This window comes from Ciona robusta, chromosome 10 (assembly GCF_009617815.1).
Source record: "Ciona robusta chromosome 10, ASM961781v2".
NCBI lineage: Eukaryota > Metazoa > Chordata > Ascidiacea > Phlebobranchia > Cionidae > Ciona > Ciona robusta.
Window position 1 is genome coordinate 7,213,792 of NC_143244.1, and position 21,763 is coordinate 7,235,554.

Here is a 21,763-nt window from a genome sequence, read left to right on the forward strand (position 1 = left end):
ACTAAAACCCATATTTGAACAAACACTAACGGTCGTTTAGAGTCGCATGGCTAGGTTTGTATAATTCTGTAAATATTAGTTGTATGTTATGTGTTCGCTACCGAATAGGAAAGAAAAGATAATATATATAATAAAAACCCATCTTACCCCACCTTACTACACTTTGGAGTAGGCACTTTGTAACCTTCATTTGGCAGGTTTTTAAAACTGTACTTGGTCCGTTCTCTTTTTTATCTTTTATAAAGCCCTTTTACCTGTTTGAAGTTTGTAGTCTGATATACATGCCCGCTTACGAGGTACCATGTATGTAACTTAATTGTTTTTCTTTATGGTTGATAGTTTATACAAACATTGGCGACGACTTTGTTGGAAAAATGCCCGTGATGTGTCTTGTCTAAGAACTGATGCGTCCCCCCACAGCGCCGAACTGTTGGGCCCATAATACCTTAATAAGTAAAAGTTGCAACATAAGGTTGACTCACAGTAGCTTTGGCAAATAGCTTAAAGTATTCGGTAAACAGGCGTGATGCTAGCCACTGTATATATATAATGTTTTATCACGACGTCCCTAAAGATTCAACACTGGATAAGTTCGATACTGAGAAAACGACAGACGGCGAAGATAAAACTTTACTTTACCTAAGTAATTTCTGCTAGGTGCGCACCGAATGTTTTGGTATGAGGAGCTGGTGGAGAATTGACAGTCAGTAAAATACTTCTCTTGTTACATATTAGGGTGAGGGAAGATGGGACACATTTTCATTCCATTTTCTCGTCCCACTCGGGATAGTCAACAAAGAACTATTAAACAGTACCCTCACGACTTCCATATGCCGTTGTTATAATTGTTTAAAACACAATCAGAATATTTGGATAATATGTGTTAAAGGTGTCCCATCTTCCCCAACAGTACTATATATATATTAGGCTACTAGGGCACAGACGGCACCTATGACATACAAGTCTTATAACTATTTAAACTTTTCCTAAAAAGAGAAGTTGCCTGAGTTTAGGCCTACTAGAGTAGAGACTAAATGTAAAGGGATGAGAGGAGTGTATGGGATTAAAGACAAAATATTACTCTTCAAAATTATAGAGACCGTCTTTTGTTTTGCATATAGTAGTGTAGCGGTCGACGTGTGAAAGCGGTATATTTAACTTTAATTCACCCCAAATTTACAGAGGTCTTTGGATTAAATAATATTACATGCTTGTACAGTTACCGCATATATATGCCGTCTTGTTAACTATTGTGTTAATGTTTTAGTTGGTATAAGCTCTGTATACAGTACGGCGGGGTAGGATGGGCCACTTTAGCACGTAGTATCTAAATAACCTGATCGTGTTTTAAACAATTAACAACAGCCTATGGGAGTCGTAAGGATACGGTTTTGTAATTCTTCGAATGTTCTCTGTTTACTATCAAATGGGACGACAAATATCAAAGGGTGTCCCATCTTCCGCTGACATACTACACAGAGTTTCTTAGTCTAGGAATAAATGAACAAAGGCAAATAAAATAGTCGCCAAGCGCTTATAAATATAAACAGTTAAACATAGGCGTTGATTTGACGACGAATTAAAGGCCTCAAGATAGAGTAGGGTGGGAGAAGATGGGACACCTTTTAACTCTATTTTCTCTTCCTATTTAATAGTAAACAAAGAACATTCAAAGAATTATAAAAACTAAATCCTCACGACTCCCATAGACCATTGTTAATTGTTTAAAACAAAATCCAGGATATATGGATATTATGTGCTAAAGGTGTCCCAGCTTCCCCCACCCTACTATAGTGTCTTTGACTTAAAGCAGTTGGCTGACATGTGTTACTGCTGAGCCGTATTATCATTGGGCAAACAAAATTATCATAGAAGTATTGCTGTATTGAAAAATTGATACGATACTTTGTCAACCGGTAATGATTGCCAAGCGTTGGACTCTGTACTGTTGAATTTTTAGCATTACATTTATGTATTTACCTGACATATAGACTTAACCAAGAGAATAGATATATATACAGGCAAAAGAACTTAAAGAGCCATGACGAAGAACTTTCTAGTCACTTACATGTAATATATATATCGTAATGTGTGGAGTAAGATGGGCTGTTTTAGGTATTTAATTTTGGTTTATGATTTAGCAGCCATGCTTTTTTTTATGTGATATTTTTGTTTGAGTGGCTTTTACCTGCAGCGTGTGTATAATGACTGTCGTTCTGTTGCTAACTTTCTTCGCTGTATTCATTAACTTGATCTTCGCTATTGTATCTTATCCCACAGTACTTTAACGTTATTTTATAGGATTTATTCATTGGAAAGTTTGGCGTACAGTATGAGGGTATCGCTCAACAATATCATAATTAACATATGCGTTGTAGTTTGCACTGCTTTACTGGTGTATCTAATTTCATTTGGACCTTCTTACACGTCGAGGGTTTGCAAGGACGTTTCTGTAAATCCAACCGATATACAACAGAAGCAATCAAGCTATATCAACTTTACAAGTTTAATAAAGTCGTTCACAAAACTTGAGTTTGGCTCAAAAGTTTGGCGGCCATTCTATTTTGAAGTGGATCAATTGTTGAGTTTAATTGAGAAAGGGAAAATAGCTTGGCCCGTTACAATCCGCGAAGTTACTTCTGGAAGGAATACTCGTTTGGTAATAAAGCAACATAACACAGCTGTATATAAGGTTGGAGATACATTAGTTGCCAAGGTAGAAGCATACGACGGGTTGGGAAGGAGAAAAAGATACGGCGGTGATTATTTCTTTGCCAGGTATGTATATCTGCTATTATGTTACCGATAGTTTTGTAAGCTGGATTGTATGTGTTATTGTGTCACCGGGAATTTATTGACGTGGTTCGAGGCTCGATGCTGCTACCGTGTGTCATTGGCAAAACACTTAACGGCAATTGCTCCAACCCGGTGGTCATTAACGTATTTTTATATTTTTACTCTCCCCATTTGTTTATATTTTCATTCACCTTATTTTTAGGTTGATAAATACAGATGAAAATGGAGACGAACTCGGTAGCGGGATTGGCTGTAACATAATTGACCGCGCCGATGGTTCTTATACAATTTCTGCGCCGTTACTCTGGCCTGGTAACACGACTCTATTTATTGATTTGGTCCATCCTAGTGAAGCGGTTGCGGCTCTTGTTTATTATAGCGCAGCGGGTAAAGAAAATGGAATTACATTTGTTTCAACTTACCCTACGGGGGAACAAGTTTATTGCAATGTTGGGATACAACCTCAGCCGAGGTAAGTCTTTATTAAATGAATGTGACATACTTTACCCTTGCGTGGCCGAAAACGACAGTCGTTATAACGAGAGTGTTCGGTATAGCAAGTTCTCAAACAGGGAGACATTTTAACAAATCGTATGCGGGCGCGAGGTATAAAAAAGAACACACCATTGTTGTTATAAATAAATAATTGTAACTTATTTATCCTCGTGTGGCGGGGCAACAGCAGTCATAAAGGGAATTTAATTGTATATTAGGATATTGGAATATTTATTATTTAATTTTTGTAATTCTTCTGTAATTGGTTAAATATTTGTTTGTTTTATTTTTAGTCAACCGTTGTGTGATTTCTCACAACCAGAAAAGGGAGGTTCCTGGTTCTGTTTGCCAACTGCTGACGGTGGATGTCCTGGTAACGCCAACTACACCCAAACAAAGGAAGGTTCGAGAGATTCGTATGTTGGTAAAACTCCACTTTTCCTTGAGGGGTCGACATGGAAAATACCAATTAATTTCCAAGGTGGTTCGATTATGGTAAAGAACTCAAGTTTCATGGAAGAGTTGGTAAACTCCTTGCCGATTTGTGAAAGTACATCTGGAATGTCGGAAGATTCGTTCGAGTTTCGTGCTGGAAAACATTCTGGGTTTTACTTGAACCACGAATGGCAATCTCTTCAATGTAAACCACGCTCAAAAGGTATCAAGATCGGGGAATGTTTGCGACATAAAGTTGTCTATTTCATCGGCGACTCCACAATGCGCCAGTGGTATACAGTCTTGTTGAAATTTCTTAAATTCCAGGACCACCCAACTAAAATGAGAGCGAAGCCCGGACACGATGTTTGGCAAGCGCCTCGCGTTGGTTACTTAACAGATTACAATATAACTTTCTATTATAGATCACACGGAATGCCTATGTATAATCCAGGGCCACCAGAATCGCATGCTTTTATAGCTGACACTTTGAATGAAATCAAAACAGATGATGGGCATAATATACTCGTAGTCATCAATATTGCTCTTCATTTTCAATTAATAGACCCAATCTTCTACCTTCAAAGGGTGGAGGTTGTGAAACGATCCGTTATCGAACTTCAGTTACGTTCTCCGGGCGTGCGGGTGTTTATCCGCGGTTGCATTCGCCATCGAAACAGCGTGAAATTTGTTCCGACCGAGTGGTATAGCTTCAGACTGTGTAAAATACTTCGCAAGACGTTTGAAACAGTTCCTGGCGTTGGTTTCATCGACACTTGGCAGATGACAACCGTTTATCCCAATCATAAAAACATACACCCGAAAGAAAGCGTTATCCTTGAGCATATTGCTCTATTTTTATCTTACTTGTGTTAATTATGGTAGTGCCTTTAAAGAGAGTTCGTGTCACTCTATATTTTAGATGTACAATTATAGTCCGTATCATGCAAAAACAACGATGCCATTTTATTGAATTTGTATAGTTTTTGAGCTCTCTTCAATTGTTTATTTTAACTCGTGCTTCTCGCTAGTAGCGCTCTTCCAAGGGTAGTTTAGTCACCAGAAAACCTGTTTTTTCTTAATTTTACGATGTCTATGTCTCTTCGTTGTTAGGGGATTTTATATTACCATGACAACGAGAAAACTAAAATACAATTTCCTTATTTCGTTGCTGTAGCTGGAAAACTGAGTTAATATATTAGTTTAGCTGACGTGAAAGAAATGAGTGTTCGAACATATAATCCATCGGTTCGGGTTGGTAACTGGAATGAGGATATTTGTTTGGAAGAAGTAAATATGTTTTTTTGATTACTTTTTGTACTAAACTATTCGGTTGTCAAAATTGTCAGCAATATAAGAAACAAACAATCTAAAAAATAATTACAATTTTATTTATTTGGTAACTTGTAAGCGGGTAGGAGGTGTATGAAACAAAATACCCGTGTTAAAGACTGTCGTTGCCCGCTGGCTGAGGATAAAACAAGTTACATTCATTCATATCCATGTTCATGTTAGAATACTTGGATAAGTTTTCCATATATAAACATTAAAACTCGCTTGATTGCTATAACACACAATAAACTTGCTTCAAATGCTCTGGACCCTGTACTGTGTATTGCAAATACTTTGTATACCGTAAATCTAATCAGATTTTAATCTTAAGGATCTTCTGAAAGATTTTCTTGACAAAAAGGAAAAAGGAGAACTTCTGATACAAAAGTCCCACAACCTAATGCATAACATATTGAAAAAGGTATTCAACAAAATTCAATACACTAAAAAGTTTTAATACAAACATAAAAACCCATAAAAAATACACATTTCTTCCATTTAAACACAAGAGTGTCAAATATAATATGTATATATATGAGTTATTTTCACCCTCAGCAAGTTATGAAGACTGTCATTTTGTATTTATTCCGATATCTTCAGTAAAGAGATAGTAAAAGATTATGCGAAAACAAAAGTCTATTGAATCTCTATTTTAATTCTCACACACAGTACCGGCATATAGTTGGTTTTACAACTTGTGAATTACAGAGTGAACTGACAGTTACCACGGATGGATTTGTTCACTTTGGTGACGTTGTTATGCTCGTCAACCCTGGCCAAGAAACGGTTCCTTTATCTTTGCAGCAGGTATGTGGTTAAAGTCAAAGCTGTGAATCAATAGTTAGCACGCCTAGCTCAGAGGTAGTGGGTTTAAAGCTTAACACTGCTACCATTGTTGGCGTATGTGTCCTTGGGCAAGACATTTAACGGCAGTTGCTCCAATTCAGTGGTCACTAATGGGTTGTCCAAAATATTAGCCATACATAAAGAAAAAATTCTCACAAAATTACGAACATGGTAACTCATGTAGTAACTCCCACAGTGTTATGATTGTCGTTAAAACTATGGTGACAAAAAACTTTTCTAACAAAGCTTATTTAATCTGTGATCTATCCACATTATGTCTCACACAGATAGAGCCCCCCCGTCCCGCTACATCACTGTCAATCAACATAGATGAGCACAAGATGCACACGGCATGCCAGGTTGAAGGCCCGTGTAATGTTTCTGCATCAAAAATGTTAAATCCATCAGCCAGGAATTCATTTGTTATTACAAGGTAATTTAAAATTTTAAGTTTTGGGTAAAATTTGCATAAGGCAGCGTTTCCTGACTGTGCACAAAGTATTCTTAGGTGCACTATAGTCCTTTTAATCGGTTCAAAGTATTTTTTCAAATATCAGTATAACTGGGTAAATTTTGCATTGCATATATGTACATATTATATATATAAGACACATATCCAAAAACTTTTTTTAGCAAATATATATATATGTGTGTGTGTTAATAATTTGAAAACCATAACCCCAATACCACATACAGTGTTGACGGAAGTGAAAATGGATCTCCATTAAAGTTTGGTCAACCATTTGCCATTTCTACCACTGGAGGGTATGCTGGAAATGTGAGTGTTTTAAAACGAAATGTTTTGAATGTATTTTTTTCTTGATTTTTATTTTAAAATGGCTGCATATGGAAATGGTAAAATGGTATAGGAAACTTACTAATGTATTTTAGAATATTAAGGATTGATAGTATTGTATTTTATCCTTGCATGGTAGGGCAACAGCAGTCAATAAATATCTTAAAGACATATACACCCACAATAATGACAGCGCTGTGCCGCAAACTTAAGAACGCATGGCTAGAGGCAGTAGTCACTGAGCCAAACAAAATACGCTGAATGCCAACTTGGCATTGTCAAGTGCCATTCAATCTTTAAAATACTGCAGTCAATCCACCAGTGTAAGTGTTATTCTCAATGACCCTTATGTTGCCACCAGCAACAAATCCAAATGGTAACAGCTAACAGACACTTAAGGTGGCTGTACACAGTATCCGGAATTCGTCCGTTTTGTCCGAATTTCGCTTCCGCATGCGGAACTCGGTAATGGGTTTGCATACAACTTCGCAAGCTGGATACTGTGTGCTGCCACCTTTAATAAGATAAGAGATGTGATAATTCCTAACTTATCAGCTGGTACGAGGTGTATAAACAGAACACCAGTCTTTTAACCAGTGGTGTTTTAAGATATTAAAGGCCCCCTTGCAAGGCTTGTATGTGGCTCCCTTCTTTATAACTATATCTGCTAAATCAATACAACTCCAACTGTTACATAGGTCTCACTAATAAAACATGTGTGCCCCCGCAGCTGCGTGGTTCGGGGTCTATGATACGCCACTGGGTTATAACTACTGTCGTTGCCCCATCATGCGCATTGAAAGCAAGTTTCTGTTATGCCCATGTTTTAATAGACTGCCATTAACCCACAACAACCAAGAATAACCAAACATTATCCATTTCAGTTAAAACTCTTCAGCGACCATGCTCGTTTCAACCTCAGTGCAAAGAAATCTCGTCAGCAAATTGTTCAACTTGTGGATGAAGTAAACTACTTATCAACGTGGCAGGTGTTGGCTTACCATCCTCAGCATAGACTTGAATTTGAAGGCCGTCCCGTTCCAGTATGTATTTTGATAACATTCTTTTTTTTGATATTGTAATGTGAAAATAGGTTAACTGGGTTGGGGTGAGATGGTCCACCTTTTTTGGTTTAACGTCCAATTTGGTAGTACAAGCATATTTACGAAACTGTACAACCATACCCTCACGACTCTAAAATAGTTAATTACAGGATATAAGATTTTACATGCTAATGGTATTGATCTTACCCAAGCCTACCATATATTTTACTCAAAAACTTACCAAACAATGTATTTAATAAATGTTATAATTGTCCTTAGCAAACTGGTTTTACAAAGGCTTGATTACACTTAGTAAAATATCATCATAAAGCCCATTAGTTGTAATTCATTACTAATGCTATATTAGGGGAATTGCAAAATAGTTGTTTCGCACAACAAGACTGGACAAGCGTTGTCTACTCCTGATGAATGTGGGCTAAAGTATGTATTGTGTGTTGCGTGTTTTCCTTTGATTGTGGGATGCTGTGTGTGTTTTTCATTTTGCTGTTTCTGTAAATTCCTTTGTGTGAGTTGTTTTTAGCTTTATTCGAAAAACATAACAGTACTTGTTTAGCTATCTAGTTGAATTGGAAAAATATTTTCCAAAATCTGGATAGCAAAAATATAATGGTTGAAGTAGTGATAAAGCTTCGATCAACCAAGGACAAAAATCACCCATTACATTATCCATAAGCGGCCTGTCAACCTGATAGTTGGTGGCTCTTCTAGAGACACAATAGCGGTTTAATGCAATTTTCTTTGTTGTGAATTGGTTTGTATTTGATTTGCATTGCTGTTGTTAACCAGGCTAACACCATGTTGCTGCTTCATCATAACAAAACTGGGGAGAAACTAATCGTGTTAGACAAGCACACACTCAGGTAGATGTAGCTTGCTTATTTGCTTAGTAACGTCAGTTTTTAGGGTTTTATTTGTCACTTTAGTTGTCGCAGTCACCTCTTGACCAGAAAAAAATTGGTTTAAGGCTCACTTCTGCCACTATTGTTGGCTTGTATGTCCAATAGGGCAAGAGGCTCCAACAACCATTCCAACTCAGTAGACCTGCATGGATTGTCCAAATTGTAAATCCTAAGAAGTAATCACCAACAAAGTTACATATGTCATAACTTATCAGCAGACTTGACATAAAACAATAAAGTCATGTTATAAATGAGTGGTTTTGAAACTTTTTCTGTGAGTTGAAAAGTTCTCTCTACAGTTCACAGTTTGGAAATTACTGATACAAATAATAAAACCGTTTTTTTTTGTAAATTATAACTTTTTAAAAACTCTTTATTTTAATTGTTGTTTTTCACAGAACTCCATTCGGAAGAGAATTCGAAGTATCAGCGCATACTGTTCTTGATACTCACAAAGCTGAGAAGGATAACAATCACTGGGTGTTTGTATCTGGAAACCCCAGTGATGATGTCACAACACATTTTGACAGGTATCTGCAATATCTAAATTCAATCTCTATTAAACTGGTGAAATTGTTTCGTTAGTTTAGAATTTTTCTTTATTATTGTTTCTTATGGCTTTGACTTGGTACAACAAATAGCAGGGTGATGTTTAGGGCAATTAATCTTAGCTTTTTTACAAGGTTCAGAGCTCTATCACTTAATCATAGTGGCTGTGTAACAAAATCCTTGGGCAGGACATTAGGTGTATGAAATATAACGCAAGTATTATAATGACTGCCATTTTCCAGCCACGTGAGGATAAATACATTACATTTATTCATTCAACTCCACATTTACATCTAATTTTAACTGATGCACTTTTTTACCTTAGACCTGAACCTCAGCCAAGTGGAGCACCAAAGTCAGCAGAAGAACCAACATCAGAAGATAAACCATCCACGACCTAACTCTACTTGCTCATAATGTTTTTATGTAGATTTTGTACACGTATTTTTACAGAATGCAAACGTCCACACAGCACTTTAAATAAAACGATCGCAAACTGACATGATTATAACGCAAGTTTGTCCGAACACAAGATTGAAAATTGGGTTCACCAAACGAAAAGGCGACAGGTTAAAAAAGTGACCTGAAAATCGATAAAAAATAATGTTTACACCACAGTGAGACTAACACTGATAGTCGCCAAAAAAGAAATCTCTATTAGTTATTTTTTTTTTTTGCCACAAAAAAATCAAATTATCTTGCATTTCAATTTTCTTAGGTTTTCCTTTTTGCAAAAAATGCAATGTTATTTAACTCTGTGGTGTAAATGAAACAATAACAAGTGAGAGGCCACAGTTTACATGCTGTAAAATATGAGTTTAGTATCTTGGCCTTGGTGGAGGGGGGGGTGGGGGAAGCGGCAAGTCGGGAAGAGTTACGATCTTCCTTGGCTCTCGCTTCAACAGTGATGGAGTGTTGCTTGTGTCCTCCAATGCGGATTCAGGAGCAGTAAGGGGAGATCCAATCGGACTTGGAGGACTCTCGGAAGGATCGGAAATTTTCGGACGCATCTAGATGCAAAAAGTTATAACAATAAGACAGCTAAACCAGTTTACAATTGAAATCATATTGAATATTAAAAAAAATGGTCGCTACACTTAGCAGACAAACCAATCAAACTAGAACAAGTGGTTAAGTTAACTTACATGTTTTTCAACTTTTAAATCCAATACGTTTTTCATTTTCTCTTTACTTTTTACATTTTTCCTCTGATAGCATTCAACGTATCTTCGTATTAATCGACGAACTTTTACAGGATTTACAATCTTTGTCTTGTCAGCTTGGCAAATCTAAATACAAGCAATGATTGAGTGAATGTGAATTATTTAACGCTTGGTGGGGCAACTTATAACACGGGTGTTCTGTTTCATACACCTTGTGCCCGCTTACGAGTAACAACATATGTAACATGTGTCGTATATTTTTAGAGGACGAATTAGAGGATCACTGTTAAGTGCCCAAGCCAAATATTCCACAATGTGGCAGGATCAAGCCTCGAACCAGTATCCTATGGTCTAGAGGAAAGCGCTTTATCCACTGCAATGACACGCCAGTTTGACAAATATTATAACCAGAAATTATAACTCGTGACTCGAAAACGGACATAAGGTGTATGAAACAGAACACCTGTGATATATAATGAGTGTCTCTTCCCGCACTGCTAAGCCAGTGTGCCACTTTAGTGTTAATAACAACACTTATATAAAACCTACTTTATTAACTGCTCGTTTCATAATATCCTTGTATTGCGTTTTGTTTATTTCTCTTCTTTCATAATGAGGTTTAATCGCTGATTTTGCGGCTTCGACAACTTCTTGTTGGAAAGTTAGTTTTTTCAGCAACTGAACGAAAAATATACTTTGGGTTAAATAGGGGTCACAATTTTTAATTTATCAGTAATTTTAGGGTGAAATTGTTAAAATACAGTTACACTCATAGTTGTCAAACATAGGGAACCTCATTGATTAATGTGGTGAATGCAATATACTTTGGCTCTGCTTGTTTGTATAGACACCTAACAGCAGGGTAAAAGCGATCGTCTAGCATACAATGTCCATACAATTATAAAAACAACAATAAATAACAAACCGTTTTTTGTTTTCCCTTGTTGTACATTTCAACAGCAGAACTTTCAATATTATCAATTGAAACTGGAGATAATCCATCTTTTTCTTTATGGCTTGTTTCTTTGTTTGGGAGAATCTGTAACAAATAATATGCAGTAATGTTTAAACTGAGTGCTAAAAAGTAAGACGAAAAAAAAAATTCTTTACAAATAAATTTGCAAATTAAAAATGATTTCTGTAAAAAACTGTTGTGTTATGATTTACATCGGCTCACAAGTTTGCACTCAGATCCAAGGACTGTCACGAAACAGGACATAGTGTACGCCTCCTAAAAAGTAAGCCGGACCCACATAAACTACTCTTCAGCAATGATAAATTAATACTACATTATATATCGTGTATAATTTTGTAATGAGCCAATGCTGATCTAACTCATACAGCAGGGTGGGGACAGATGGGACACCTTTTCATTCTCTTTTCTCGTCCCATTTGGTAGAAAACAAAGGACATTTAAAGAATTATAAAACCGTATCCTGTCCCTTCTTACCCCACAGTACCATATATTACCTGGCCCAAGGTGTCCCTTCTTACCCCACAGTACCATATATTACCTGGCCCAGTTGTAGTTGTCGAGACAACTCAGCGATGCTCATGATCGCATCTTTAGCTGCCGATTGCTGTGTGGGATTCAAACCAGCGATGTTTAATATTTGCGTCGGGTTTAATTTCTTCTCGTTTTCAACTTCTGATGTTTTTGACACGCCCACTCCAACCTTGGCTGGTGATTGGTTGATTTTAGGGGGCGGGGGAGGAGGAAGGTCTCCTATTGGTTCAGGTGACTCAGGGGAGATGGGGCAAGATGGAGAGTAAAGTTCGGGTGCTAAAACATGGTTTAATTTGATTTTTTATTAGAAATTCGAAAGGTACAAATATTGTGTTAAATTGCTAACACAAATGTGAATGAACGTAACTTATTTATCATCGCATGGCAGTGCACAGACAGTCATTATTTAAAAATAGTTTTAAATTCAAATGACCTAAAAATATTTTAACATAAAAAACTAGCATTTGAAATTTGATTTACCTTTTACTTCTTGTTTTGTTGGTGATATGACGGCCACGGGAACTTTGTTTGGAAGTGTCTTTGGTGAGGTTTTGTCACTACTTTGGTTTTTATTAGATATAAGTTGTTGTTGTTGTTGTGTGGATATTTTACTTGAGACATCTTCCATCAATACAGGTTGATCAACTGTGTTGATTTGAATCAACGCAGAACTATTTGGAGCAGAAAATAAAAGCTCGCTGTGTATTTGAGAATCATGTTGTGTTATATTATCTTCTAATGGCTCAAACTTTTGACTCGTTATCGTAGAAATCGGTTGCGGTTCTTCAACCTTTTCTACTTTTAGTTCAGTTTTATAAGTATGAGTATTTTTGGAATCCCGTCTTTTCACTGGTGATGGCGACCTCTTGTGTTTGTCACTCCGTCTTTGATGGTCAGGTGACGAATGAGAGCGACTTGACCTCCTCCGTGGCTTGTGCCACGAATCGGAGTCACGGCTCCGCTTTCGTGACCTCTCCGATCTTCTACGTGGCGACCTTGATGATCTTTGCTTCTTCGAAGACGAGTGATCGCTGGATCTTCTTCTTTTCGAAGTAGACTCGTGTTTTTTATCCGATTTTGACCGGGACTTGCTTTTTTCTGGAGTTTTACGTTTAGTTTCAACTTTATCCTTCAAACATGAAGCATTTTCTTTTCTGTCACTTTCTCTTTTTTTATCACTTTTAGATATTTCAAAATTCTTTTCCAACTCAATTGAAATTGTTTTTTCTCCAGGCAAATTTTCCGGCGCAATTTGTGATGAGTCATCCATGGGTGTAACATTGCCTGATGACTCAGCAAAAATGTCGGACACCGTTGCATGGTCGTCACTATCTAGTTTAACCATCACTACTTCATTTGATGAGTTTTTCACATCAGACTTTTGGGGTGAAATTTGGCTCCCAAGGGAAGACTCGATTCCCGCTTCCTTATCAGGAAGATCCTCCGGAGTAACAGAAACCGACTTCTTCCGGAGATTTTCGTTCCACCTCTTCCTCGATTGCTCCAGGAACTCTTCTGCATAACTCGGGGTCTCTTTCAAATCATTTGAGAGGAGGGAGTGATTTGCTCCTGGAAGAGGACTCTGATCCGGTGAGAGAAGGATGGGAGAGATCGGCGAAGGGCTTCTCATGTCACAATCTGAGGATTTACTTCTTCCTGCATCTACGTCATCCAACATCATATTCATCTCAACCGACTTACTTTCTGTCGTTGTTTCGGGTTTAAAATATGGTTGTTCGAGCATATCATCAATTGATTCTTCAAAATTAGTTTTTATTTCAAGTTTTTCAGACTTTTCATCAGTTTTATCGGAATCCAACATCCTGTGATCGCCTGAACTACCAGAAGAACGAGTTTCTGGTTCTTTCACAGCTTGCTCTATGGAAGAAGAGTAGCTCTTTTCCCTCTTCTCATCTGATGTGTCCGGTTTTATAGTTACCTCCAAGTCCTCCAGGAGCATATCAGCAAAGTCATCATTCTCCTGATGACTTTTATTTTTTTTCTTCTTGTGAGATTTATGACTTTTCACGGGAGAAGCATCACCATGTTTCACCGAATCATGCTTCTTGTGCTTCTTATGTTTCTTCGCGTGAGACTTCTCATGATCAGATGCCGCTTCTTCTTTTATCTTTTTCTTGCTCGTTTCCACCGAAAGATCACTCACAGACTCCTCATCTTTGTGCTTGCTCTTCTTCCTCTTCAGTGGACGACCAGTCTCTTCCTTGTCATCTTTCTTCTTTTTCTTCTTCTTTACATCTTGCTTCCCCACAACTTTTTCCCTCTCAAGATTCGAATCTTTGTTTTCAAGTTTCGTTTTCTCCTGACTTGAACCAGCTATGTCATGCTCAGATTTTAACTTCTCAGATTTCTCTTCCAAATTATCATCTGTTGATAAAACTTCCTCTTTAATTTTCCTCTTTTTAGATTTAGATTTTGCTTCAGCTTCATGATCAACATTGCTACTTTGTTTTACCGAAACACCATCAGATTTTGCGTCATCTTTGTTTTTTCCTTGAGATTCACTTAATTCTCCTACTGCAGTAGCGTTTGAAATCGGCTCTCTTTTTATTTCCATGTCTTTAATCTTTTCATCACTTCCAGGGGATTTTTCTTTACTCTTTTTACCTTTTTCCCTTTCTGGAGATTTCTCTTCGTTTTTAACTGCTCGTTTTTCTGACTTTTTTTCCTTTTTCTTTTCCAAACTCTCTTTTGTGGATGGTTGGGAAGTAGACTGAAGATCGCTCTTTGATCTTCTTCTTGATCTGCTCCTGGAGCGAGCTTTCCTATCTTTAGATCGGTCCTTTGATCTCGAGCGTCTTCTTTTCCGATCCCTGGATCTTGATCTGCTCCTGGAGTTCCTTGACCTATTCCTTGGATATTTGCTCGACGAGGTCCTCCTGTCATATGAATCTCGACGACGTGCATCAGATGATCTTCGATTCCTTGAACGAGACCGGGACCTCCTTGAACGCGACACTCGACTCCTGCTGTTGGACCTTGATCTTTTACTCCTTGATCCCGAAGACTTTTTCTTCAATTCATCTTTAGTCAATGGATTTCTAGTGTTTCCAGATTGCGTTTCTTGTTTTTCATCTTGCTCAGGTTTCTCTTGTTTTTCTCTACTTTCAGCAACACTTTTTTCCTCATTATCCTCTTGGTTGATGTTTTCCTTCGAAAATGAGTTCCTGATCTTCCTGTTTAACTTCTTGAACTTAATAGGGGGTCCGGAGGTATCCTTGGAAGATGAGAATCCAGGAAGAGAAACTTGATCAGAAGAAGACGGGACATTGGTCCTCCAAGAGTCAAGAGGATCACCTTCATCACGAGTTACATCCGTAGCATTCTCCACTCTTTCCAACTCCATCTCGGCAAACATATCGAGCTCAACCGCGTCACTCCTCTCTTTCTTCACTTTAGGAGGAGGATGAGCAGGAGCAGGAGGACTTTCCATCTTCTCTTCTTCTACTTTTTCTTGTTTTATCTCCTTCTTCAGAGGAGTCTTCACCAGAAGCATGGGATCAGTTGCAGCATCAAGTTGATCATCTAACATCGCATCCACGTCAAGATCAAACACTGGCTCTTCCTTTATTTCCTTTGAAGACTCTTTTGATCCTTTTTTCTCTTGTTTCACTTTGGTTTTTACTTCTTTTGTTTCAATGCTGGAATCTTTTTTCTCTTTCTCTTCCTTTTCTTCATCCGAGATTGTCGGTTGGAAAGGATCATAAAGAAGATCCTCCTGATGTGGATGCAAGGATAACTCATCATCCTCTGTCGGCTCAAAAGGATCATAAACATTCTGGCTCTCACTTTGATCTTTAGAGCAGCTCCCGGACTTCTGGATGCCGCTCGGTAGGTTGAAGACTGGTCTGATTAAGATCCGACGATTTTTTAATGCTGCTGCGGAGGACTTTTTGTCCGATTTGTTCATCTGTTTTTCATCCTGATCTTGATCTTCTGGAGGTTCAGATTTAACTCCTCCGCTTCCATGGGACGACTTTTCGATCTGATTTGAGGTTTCACTGGATGTTGATCCTCTATCTCGAGAAGAAGAGGATTTAGAGGAAGATGGTTTGTTTGAATGGGAAGATCGGGATGAGGAAGACGTTTCTTTTTCTTTCTTAGATTTGGAAGATTGACCTGAAACAAGGAATACTTTTTTAGACTAAAAAATTGACAACATTTTGCATTTTTTTTTAATGATAAATTATTTTGAAGACTACAATTAATTTTCCATTTATTGGTAAATTTTCTCTGCCTTCATTTATAAAATACTTGTGACAATGTGCATAGAAAAGCTGTATAGTATTTCACCTGATTTCTCAGTATGTGACAATCCATTCTGTCGTGTGTGAGGGGTCTTTGACAACTTTTCTTTAGCGGATGAAACCGGTAATAACTCGTTTGGACCGGTTTGACTCTTTGGCTTAAGCAGGATTTTTCCCCCACTTTGTATTTGTATGTTGGTGGTCGGGGCAAGCAGGACTTCCTGACTTTGCAGGATGCTTCCAAGTAAGTCAGGGGTGGGGGGTGGTCGGCTAACTCTGTGGTGGTAATATCTATTAAAACTGAGCACATTAATACCGAATCCCAAAATTAGATTCGAATACAAAAAGAATTCGAATCTCACAGATTCGAAATTCTGTTTAATGACATCATCATACATCATCTCTTGAACTGAACTAACAATTCTTTAAAACTTAATAATTAAAAAAAAAGATTCCTGTGTTTATGGGACTTTCGAGAGAAAACGTTCGCAGCCTCTTTTCAAAGGTTGCTATACGTTTCGACTTGCCCGTTTTGGCTTCACGTTTTTCTTATAAATACAAAATTACCTAATTATTCTGTAATGTGTATCCCTAATTAAAGCAATGGTTTAAATCCACCTAGGTTTTTTGCCGGTCCCCGCAATACAAAACAAACAAAATAACCCATACTAATACTTACTCTGTGGTGAAATGTAATGCATTACAAGATGAACAGTGGTTTTACCCATATAGAATTAAATGCAATAAATCTAGAAACAAAATAGTGAACAAAAACATTCAAAAAATTCTCTAACCGTTTTTCTAAAAAAAAAATTCTAAAAAAAGTTGTAAATTGATAAAACATGTGCTAAATGCATTCCATTTTCTTCCACAGTAATATACATTATAGAGAATATTTACCTGTCCATACCACGAGTAGAAGATGCCGATAGCAATGAAGGCAGCGGAACGTTAAATCTTATCGCGGATAAAGATAGCATTCTATGTTTCTGTGCGGTAATGTAACTTGGATCGCCCTCATCTGAACGCCTGCAACATATTTCACCCAAAACTTGATTGATTTCTTTTTAAATTTGCGGTTAAAAAAATTATATTAATGATCATACAATGGTACTTTACAATGATATATGGTTTTCATGTACAATGATATATCGTTTTCATTTCATAATGCTCATTTCATATTTAATCAAGAATATCTACATACGTACCATTATAACAATTTATACAATCATAAATGAATTCACATTTCAATATATTCACATTGATACTTTACATATGTTAATATTACTTCACATATAATGATAATTCGCATTCATGAATTCATGATACTCACGATTGCATCATTATAATGATAATTCACATTCATGAATTCATGATACTCACGATTGCATGTATTCATCCAAATCATCAGCTCCTCCCATGATACTGAACGTACCATTAGTGATATCATTCGTTGTAGAATTACCAGCATTGTTGTCACATCTTCCACCTGTTATGCATACAATTAGTAAGTGAAAAATTGTAAACATTTTGTTAAGGAATGAATGAATGTAACTTATTTATCTTCGCATGGCGGGGCAACTACAGTCATTATAACACGGGTGTTCTGTTTTATACGTTAAAACAATTGCCGTTAAGTGTTTTGCCCAAAGATACATACGCCAACAATAGTGGCGGAGACAAGCCTTGAATCTAAACCCTCTGTTCCTAATGCAAGCTGTGATGAAGCTTTACAATGATTTTGGATTTTTGCGACATTTACGCCAATGAAGTCCACTTACCAAATACTCGGTTTGACATCGGATGTCTCGGTGTCTTGTTTGTCTTTCTTCCTCTTTTCGTCTTTCTTCTTTTGGAAGTCCTCTTCTTGGATGTGGATCTTCGCTTCTTTGATCCTGTCCTCTTCTTCCTGGAGGTTGATCTTCGAGATGAAGATCTTGGTCTCCTCGCGGAAGAGTTTGAGATCCGGAGACGATGACCGGAGTTAGAGAGGATCTCGGTCACGATCGAATCTATTTGCTGAAGACACAAAAAAATGCAATGTTTATTTTTTTCAAAGGTTTCCCTCATATTTGTCATACAGTGTGAATGACATTAGTTAAAGTGATGAATACTGCACTTTGGCAATGCTTGTTTAAAGGGTAAAAGTTATTTAAAACTGATCTATTTAAACTTGATGATTCCTGTTTCTAAACTTGGACTTCATTATATTCCTGATACTCACTTCATCTAGAGAAGAAACAAGCGCAGAGTGTCGAAGTCTTGATCTTGTGATGTCACTTCGAACACGCTCGCTCGCTAATGTTCGTCCAATCACTCGGTGGTGCCGTGGATGTGGTTCTGGAAATCATAATATACATGCTGATTAGGTTTTTTTTCATGTGTTTTTGTTTTACATAAGTTGCATTCCTTCTAATTTAACAGCTGTTAATATACATACTAGTTAAGTTTAAGATAATATTCATAATTATTAATTTTTCTAAAGTGTTTATGATTGTATTTGCGTCGTATTTTAGTATTTTTTTAGATGTTTGTATTTTTGTTTTATGGTAGTGACCGTATAGGATGATGTCCTTGAACAAAACACAAAAATTTCTCAAACCCAGCAGTCACCATGGGTTGTGTGAATTGTAAGTCATACAGAAAAAAAGAAAAATCACCAAAAAAGTTACATACATGGCAACTAGTAAGCAGGCGCGAGTTGCATAAAACAGAACTACCGTGTAATAACAACTGTCGTTGCGCCCCATGTGAGATAAATAAGTTACATTCATTCACATAACAGCTGCTTTGTTCAACAATATCGTATGTTACATAAAACTGAACTGACCCAGTTTTTGAAACTTTAACAAATTAGTAGGACAACTTTGGACAACATTACTACATAACATATTTAGGATCTGGTAAAGACATTACTAAATATATGCACTAAACATACCAATAAAAATTGAAAAGGAATAAATATTTAAAGTTAGTATAAACCCTAGACCTAGGGGCACAAAACATAGACGGCAAACTTTAAAAAAAACAGGGGAGGCAGGGATAGTTAGACACAATACTGTGAAACAAATTTCACTTCATTTGATGTAATGTTTACTTATTAATGCAAAATTCTAGGGTAGGCTTGCCCACCTCACCCCCCAGGTTTGGTGCCTATGAACCTACCTGCAGTATGGGAAGGTCTACAGTTGATACAAAACCATTCATCAGAAGGAACTTGTTCAAGAGGTGGGTTCAAACATGCACAATGGTATCTGGTGGATAGATCACTTAAACATATTACATAAGAGGTCAAATTATCCTTGAATATCCTGCAGTACTTTTTTAGAATCTAGAATTTCAAACTTTTTGATATGTGCTGTATATGCCAATTTTTCCAACGTAAATCAGTTTATTTACACAAAAAAGGGGCAACTTAGACAAAAAACAACTTACCCCAAATCACATCCATCGCATAAAAGCAAAGTCTCTTCATTTTCCCCACTACCACACACTTGACAGTTGGTGTCGTTCTCGTGGGTTTCAACCACGTTTATCTTCTTCTCAACAACAAGTTCATGAACAAATACTCCGCCAAATCTTCGGTAAACTTGAATGGCTTCAAACTCAATTCTGTCAACTGGACATGAGTTGGCATTCTGCAAATGAAAGGAAGGAATAGATTTTACGTATTTATCTTGGCAGCCTAGCACGGTTGGAAAATGGCAGAGGTTAACGGGTGTTCTGTTGAACTACATTGTACAGCCTAGACATCTAATAGCAAAGTAAAATATTTTTAGGCGACAACTGGTGTCCTAAACATATGATGCCCTGTTTCAAAAATTTGAATAAACTCCCACCCCAGGCAACCTTACTGTTATGCCTATGAAATACATTAATAACATTAATATGGCGTTTATATTTAGGAAAAACAACTTTGCATTACCTTACTCCATTCAAGAATACAGTCCACACAGAATATGTGCCGACAGTTGTTTGGAACTCCAACTTTCTGCTTTGTGAATTCATTCAAACATATTGCACACGAGGCATCGCCTGCATTGAAATATATCTGCATTACTGAAGTCCAACTGAACGTTATATTAATTTCATGCAAAGCTAATATTGTGTAAAGATTAACTAGAAATTTATTTAAAAAAAAATTTTCTACATAAAAGCTTGGTGTCTTTAAATTAAGTGCATGTCCGCTATTTCTACAATATTCAGTTCACTATAAAAATTCTTACACTACGTTATCTCACCCCGCTAACCGAAACCACCAAAAACTAACCATAGAACAAATAACTTTAAACCACTAACATTTTCCGGTCAGATAAAATAGGGGGAGATCGTTTACTAGCAACGCAACATTTTTACTGCGGACCAGCCAAGTCATGTGACCAAGGATAGGAAACTTACCGTCCGACCCGGGATCCTGAAATATTTCATCTTCTTCTTCATTACAATCCATTTCATCCTCAGAATCCTCGCTATCATCTGATATTCCTCTTCTTGGATTCATGGAAGCTCCATCTTGATCCTCATCACACGAGTCCTCACTCTCGCTGCTCGAAGATAAAAGCCTAAGGTGACTTTTCGCCATTTTCCGATCCAAATTTTATCTCTTTTTCATACTAAACAATAGTTTCAAATATACAACTTTTTCTGTAAGGTTAACATGCAAACAGCATTAAAACATGTTATCCATTAAGATACAGAAAAATAAAAATTTATTCAGAAAAATAACTTACTAAAACCATACTTTAAAACATACAATATTTCTATAAGGGTATTGGGTATTCGTTGATATAAACAAAGTAGAAATAAAACATGTGAACACATAATATACCAACAGAAAAACAAATAATTTGTTCAGTAATTTTCCTTGTGTTTTATACAGCACGTTAACTGGAAACGTTTACACGAATAAATAAACACATTTGGCTAAGTTTTGACTAATTATTGTATAGCCAGTATAACACTTTTTAGCCCAAAGTAAGTAGCAAAATTAAAACTGTACAACTCCTCAAAAATTTGCAAAAACAAGTCTAATAACACATTTTGCAAAACTTGGAAAGTTTCTACAAATGTTAATTCTACCGCATGGTGGCGATCGAGCGGACTTAACACATTTGGTGGGTGGGTTATATTTTCGTGGCAACGAACGATTAGAAACTGGACTTGTTGTATTGGCTAACTTTAACCATTACATTACTGTTTTATATTGTTGAATGGAGTTATTTTGCAAGGGAACTTCTAGTAAGTAATAAAGCAGTTTAATATTTTTCACAATGGTTTATTAAATAAACAATACACAGCACAAATAAGACGTAATATTTAAATCTCTGGTTCGCTGTTAAATATCTTTCTGGAAAATAAAAACAGGATTAAAATAACTTCATAGTTTATGTGGCTGGCGTTGGTGGAAAGCCACTACGGCACGACAAGCCCCCAGCCAATGGTAGTGGGTTTCTACTCTGGTGAGAAACCCTTGCGGGATGTTACTGTCCACGCAGGTTAAAGAAACCCCATAGACAAAAATAATACAACGAGAGCACATAGAAAATGTGCACAACAAGGAATACGCCAACAAAAAGACAAAAGTAATAGAACGAGTGCAGCGACATACATGTGCCA

The 21,763-nt window shown here is 36.9% G+C and overlaps 3 protein-coding genes across 4 annotated transcripts; 2 read left to right on the forward strand and 1 right to left on the reverse strand.

Moving 5' to 3' along the window:
- The first annotated feature begins 1,777 nt into the window (after nucleotides 1-1,777).
- LOC149730324 (NXPE family member 3-like) lies at nucleotides 1,778-4,892 on the forward strand. The gene is made up of 3 exons (XM_089887381.1): nucleotides 1,778-2,778; nucleotides 2,999-3,268; nucleotides 3,585-4,892. The coding sequence occupies exons 1-3, from the start codon at nucleotides 2,333-2,335 to the stop codon at nucleotides 4,600-4,602; spliced, it is 1,734 nt and encodes a 577-aa protein (XP_089743507.1). The 5' UTR covers nucleotides 1,778-2,332; the 3' UTR covers nucleotides 4,603-4,892.
- LOC149730325 (cilia- and flagella-associated protein 161-like) lies at nucleotides 4,827-9,712 on the forward strand. Of its 2 annotated transcripts, none has more exons than XM_089887387.1 (9): nucleotides 4,827-5,016; nucleotides 5,390-5,479; nucleotides 5,767-5,865; nucleotides 6,192-6,337; nucleotides 6,601-6,682; nucleotides 7,585-7,743; nucleotides 8,111-8,184; nucleotides 9,062-9,193; nucleotides 9,538-9,712. In XM_089887387.1, the coding sequence occupies exons 1-9, from the start codon at nucleotides 4,948-4,950 to the stop codon at nucleotides 9,611-9,613; spliced, it is 927 nt and encodes a 308-aa protein (XP_089743513.1). In that variant the 5' UTR covers nucleotides 4,827-4,947; the 3' UTR covers nucleotides 9,614-9,712. The 2 variants fall into 2 exon arrangements, with proteins under 2 accessions (XP_089743513.1, XP_089743512.1); XM_089887386.1 differs by lacking the exon at nucleotides 8,111-8,184 and adding an exon at nucleotides 8,551-8,624 and having other exon boundaries at nucleotides 4,829-5,016.
- On the reverse strand, nucleotides 9,615-20,815 carry LOC149730326 (uncharacterized). The gene is made up of 15 exons (XM_089887380.1): nucleotides 20,546-20,815; nucleotides 20,073-20,182; nucleotides 19,583-19,785; nucleotides 19,313-19,401; nucleotides 18,372-18,487; nucleotides 17,929-18,166; nucleotides 17,531-17,636; nucleotides 17,048-17,176; nucleotides 16,194-16,423; nucleotides 12,363-16,019; nucleotides 11,890-12,158; nucleotides 11,301-11,414; nucleotides 10,925-11,053; nucleotides 10,358-10,501; nucleotides 9,615-10,222 (listed from the first exon to the last, which is right to left on the reverse strand). Exons 1-15 carry the CDS (start codon nucleotides 20,727-20,729, stop codon nucleotides 10,031-10,033), a joined length of 5,910 nt encoding a protein of 1,969 aa, XP_089743506.1. The 5' UTR covers nucleotides 20,730-20,815; the 3' UTR covers nucleotides 9,615-10,030.
- Nucleotides 20,816-21,763: the final 948 nt, after the last annotated feature.

Bases quoted from the DNA above. Each gene is read 5' to 3' on its own strand.
- LOC149730324 (XM_089887381.1), top strand. From the start codon at position 2,333: ATGAGGGTATCGCTCAACAATATCATAATTAACATATGCGTTGTAGTT. The intron at 2,779-2,998 runs GTATGTATATCT...CCTTATTTTTAG, and splicing joins GGTGATTATTTCTTTGCCAG to GTTGATAAATACAGATGAAA. The intron at 3,269-3,584 runs GTAAGTCTTTAT...TTTTATTTTTAG, and splicing joins GGGATACAACCTCAGCCGAG to TCAACCGTTGTGTGATTTCT.
- LOC149730325 (XM_089887387.1), top strand. From the start codon at position 4,948: ATGAGTGTTCGAACATATAATCCATCGGTTCGGGTTGGTAACTGGAAT. The intron at 7,744-8,110 runs GTATGTATTTTG...ATGCTATATTAG, and splicing joins TTGAAGGCCGTCCCGTTCCA to GGGAATTGCAAAATAGTTGT. The intron at 9,194-9,537 runs GTATCTGCAATA...TTTTTACCTTAG, and splicing joins GTCACAACACATTTTGACAG to ACCTGAACCTCAGCCAAGTG.
- LOC149730326 (XM_089887380.1), bottom strand. From the start codon at position 20,729: ATGGCGAAAAGTCACCTTAGGCTTTTATCTTCGAGCAGCGAGAGTGAG. The intron at 19,786-20,072 runs GTAATGCAAAGT...TTTCATTTGCAG, and splicing joins GTATTCTTGAATGGAGTAAG to AATGCCAACTCATGTCCAGT. The intron at 19,402-19,582 runs GTAAGTTGTTTT...TCTATCCACCAG, and splicing joins TGCGATGGATGTGATTTGGG to ATACCATTGTGCATGTTTGA.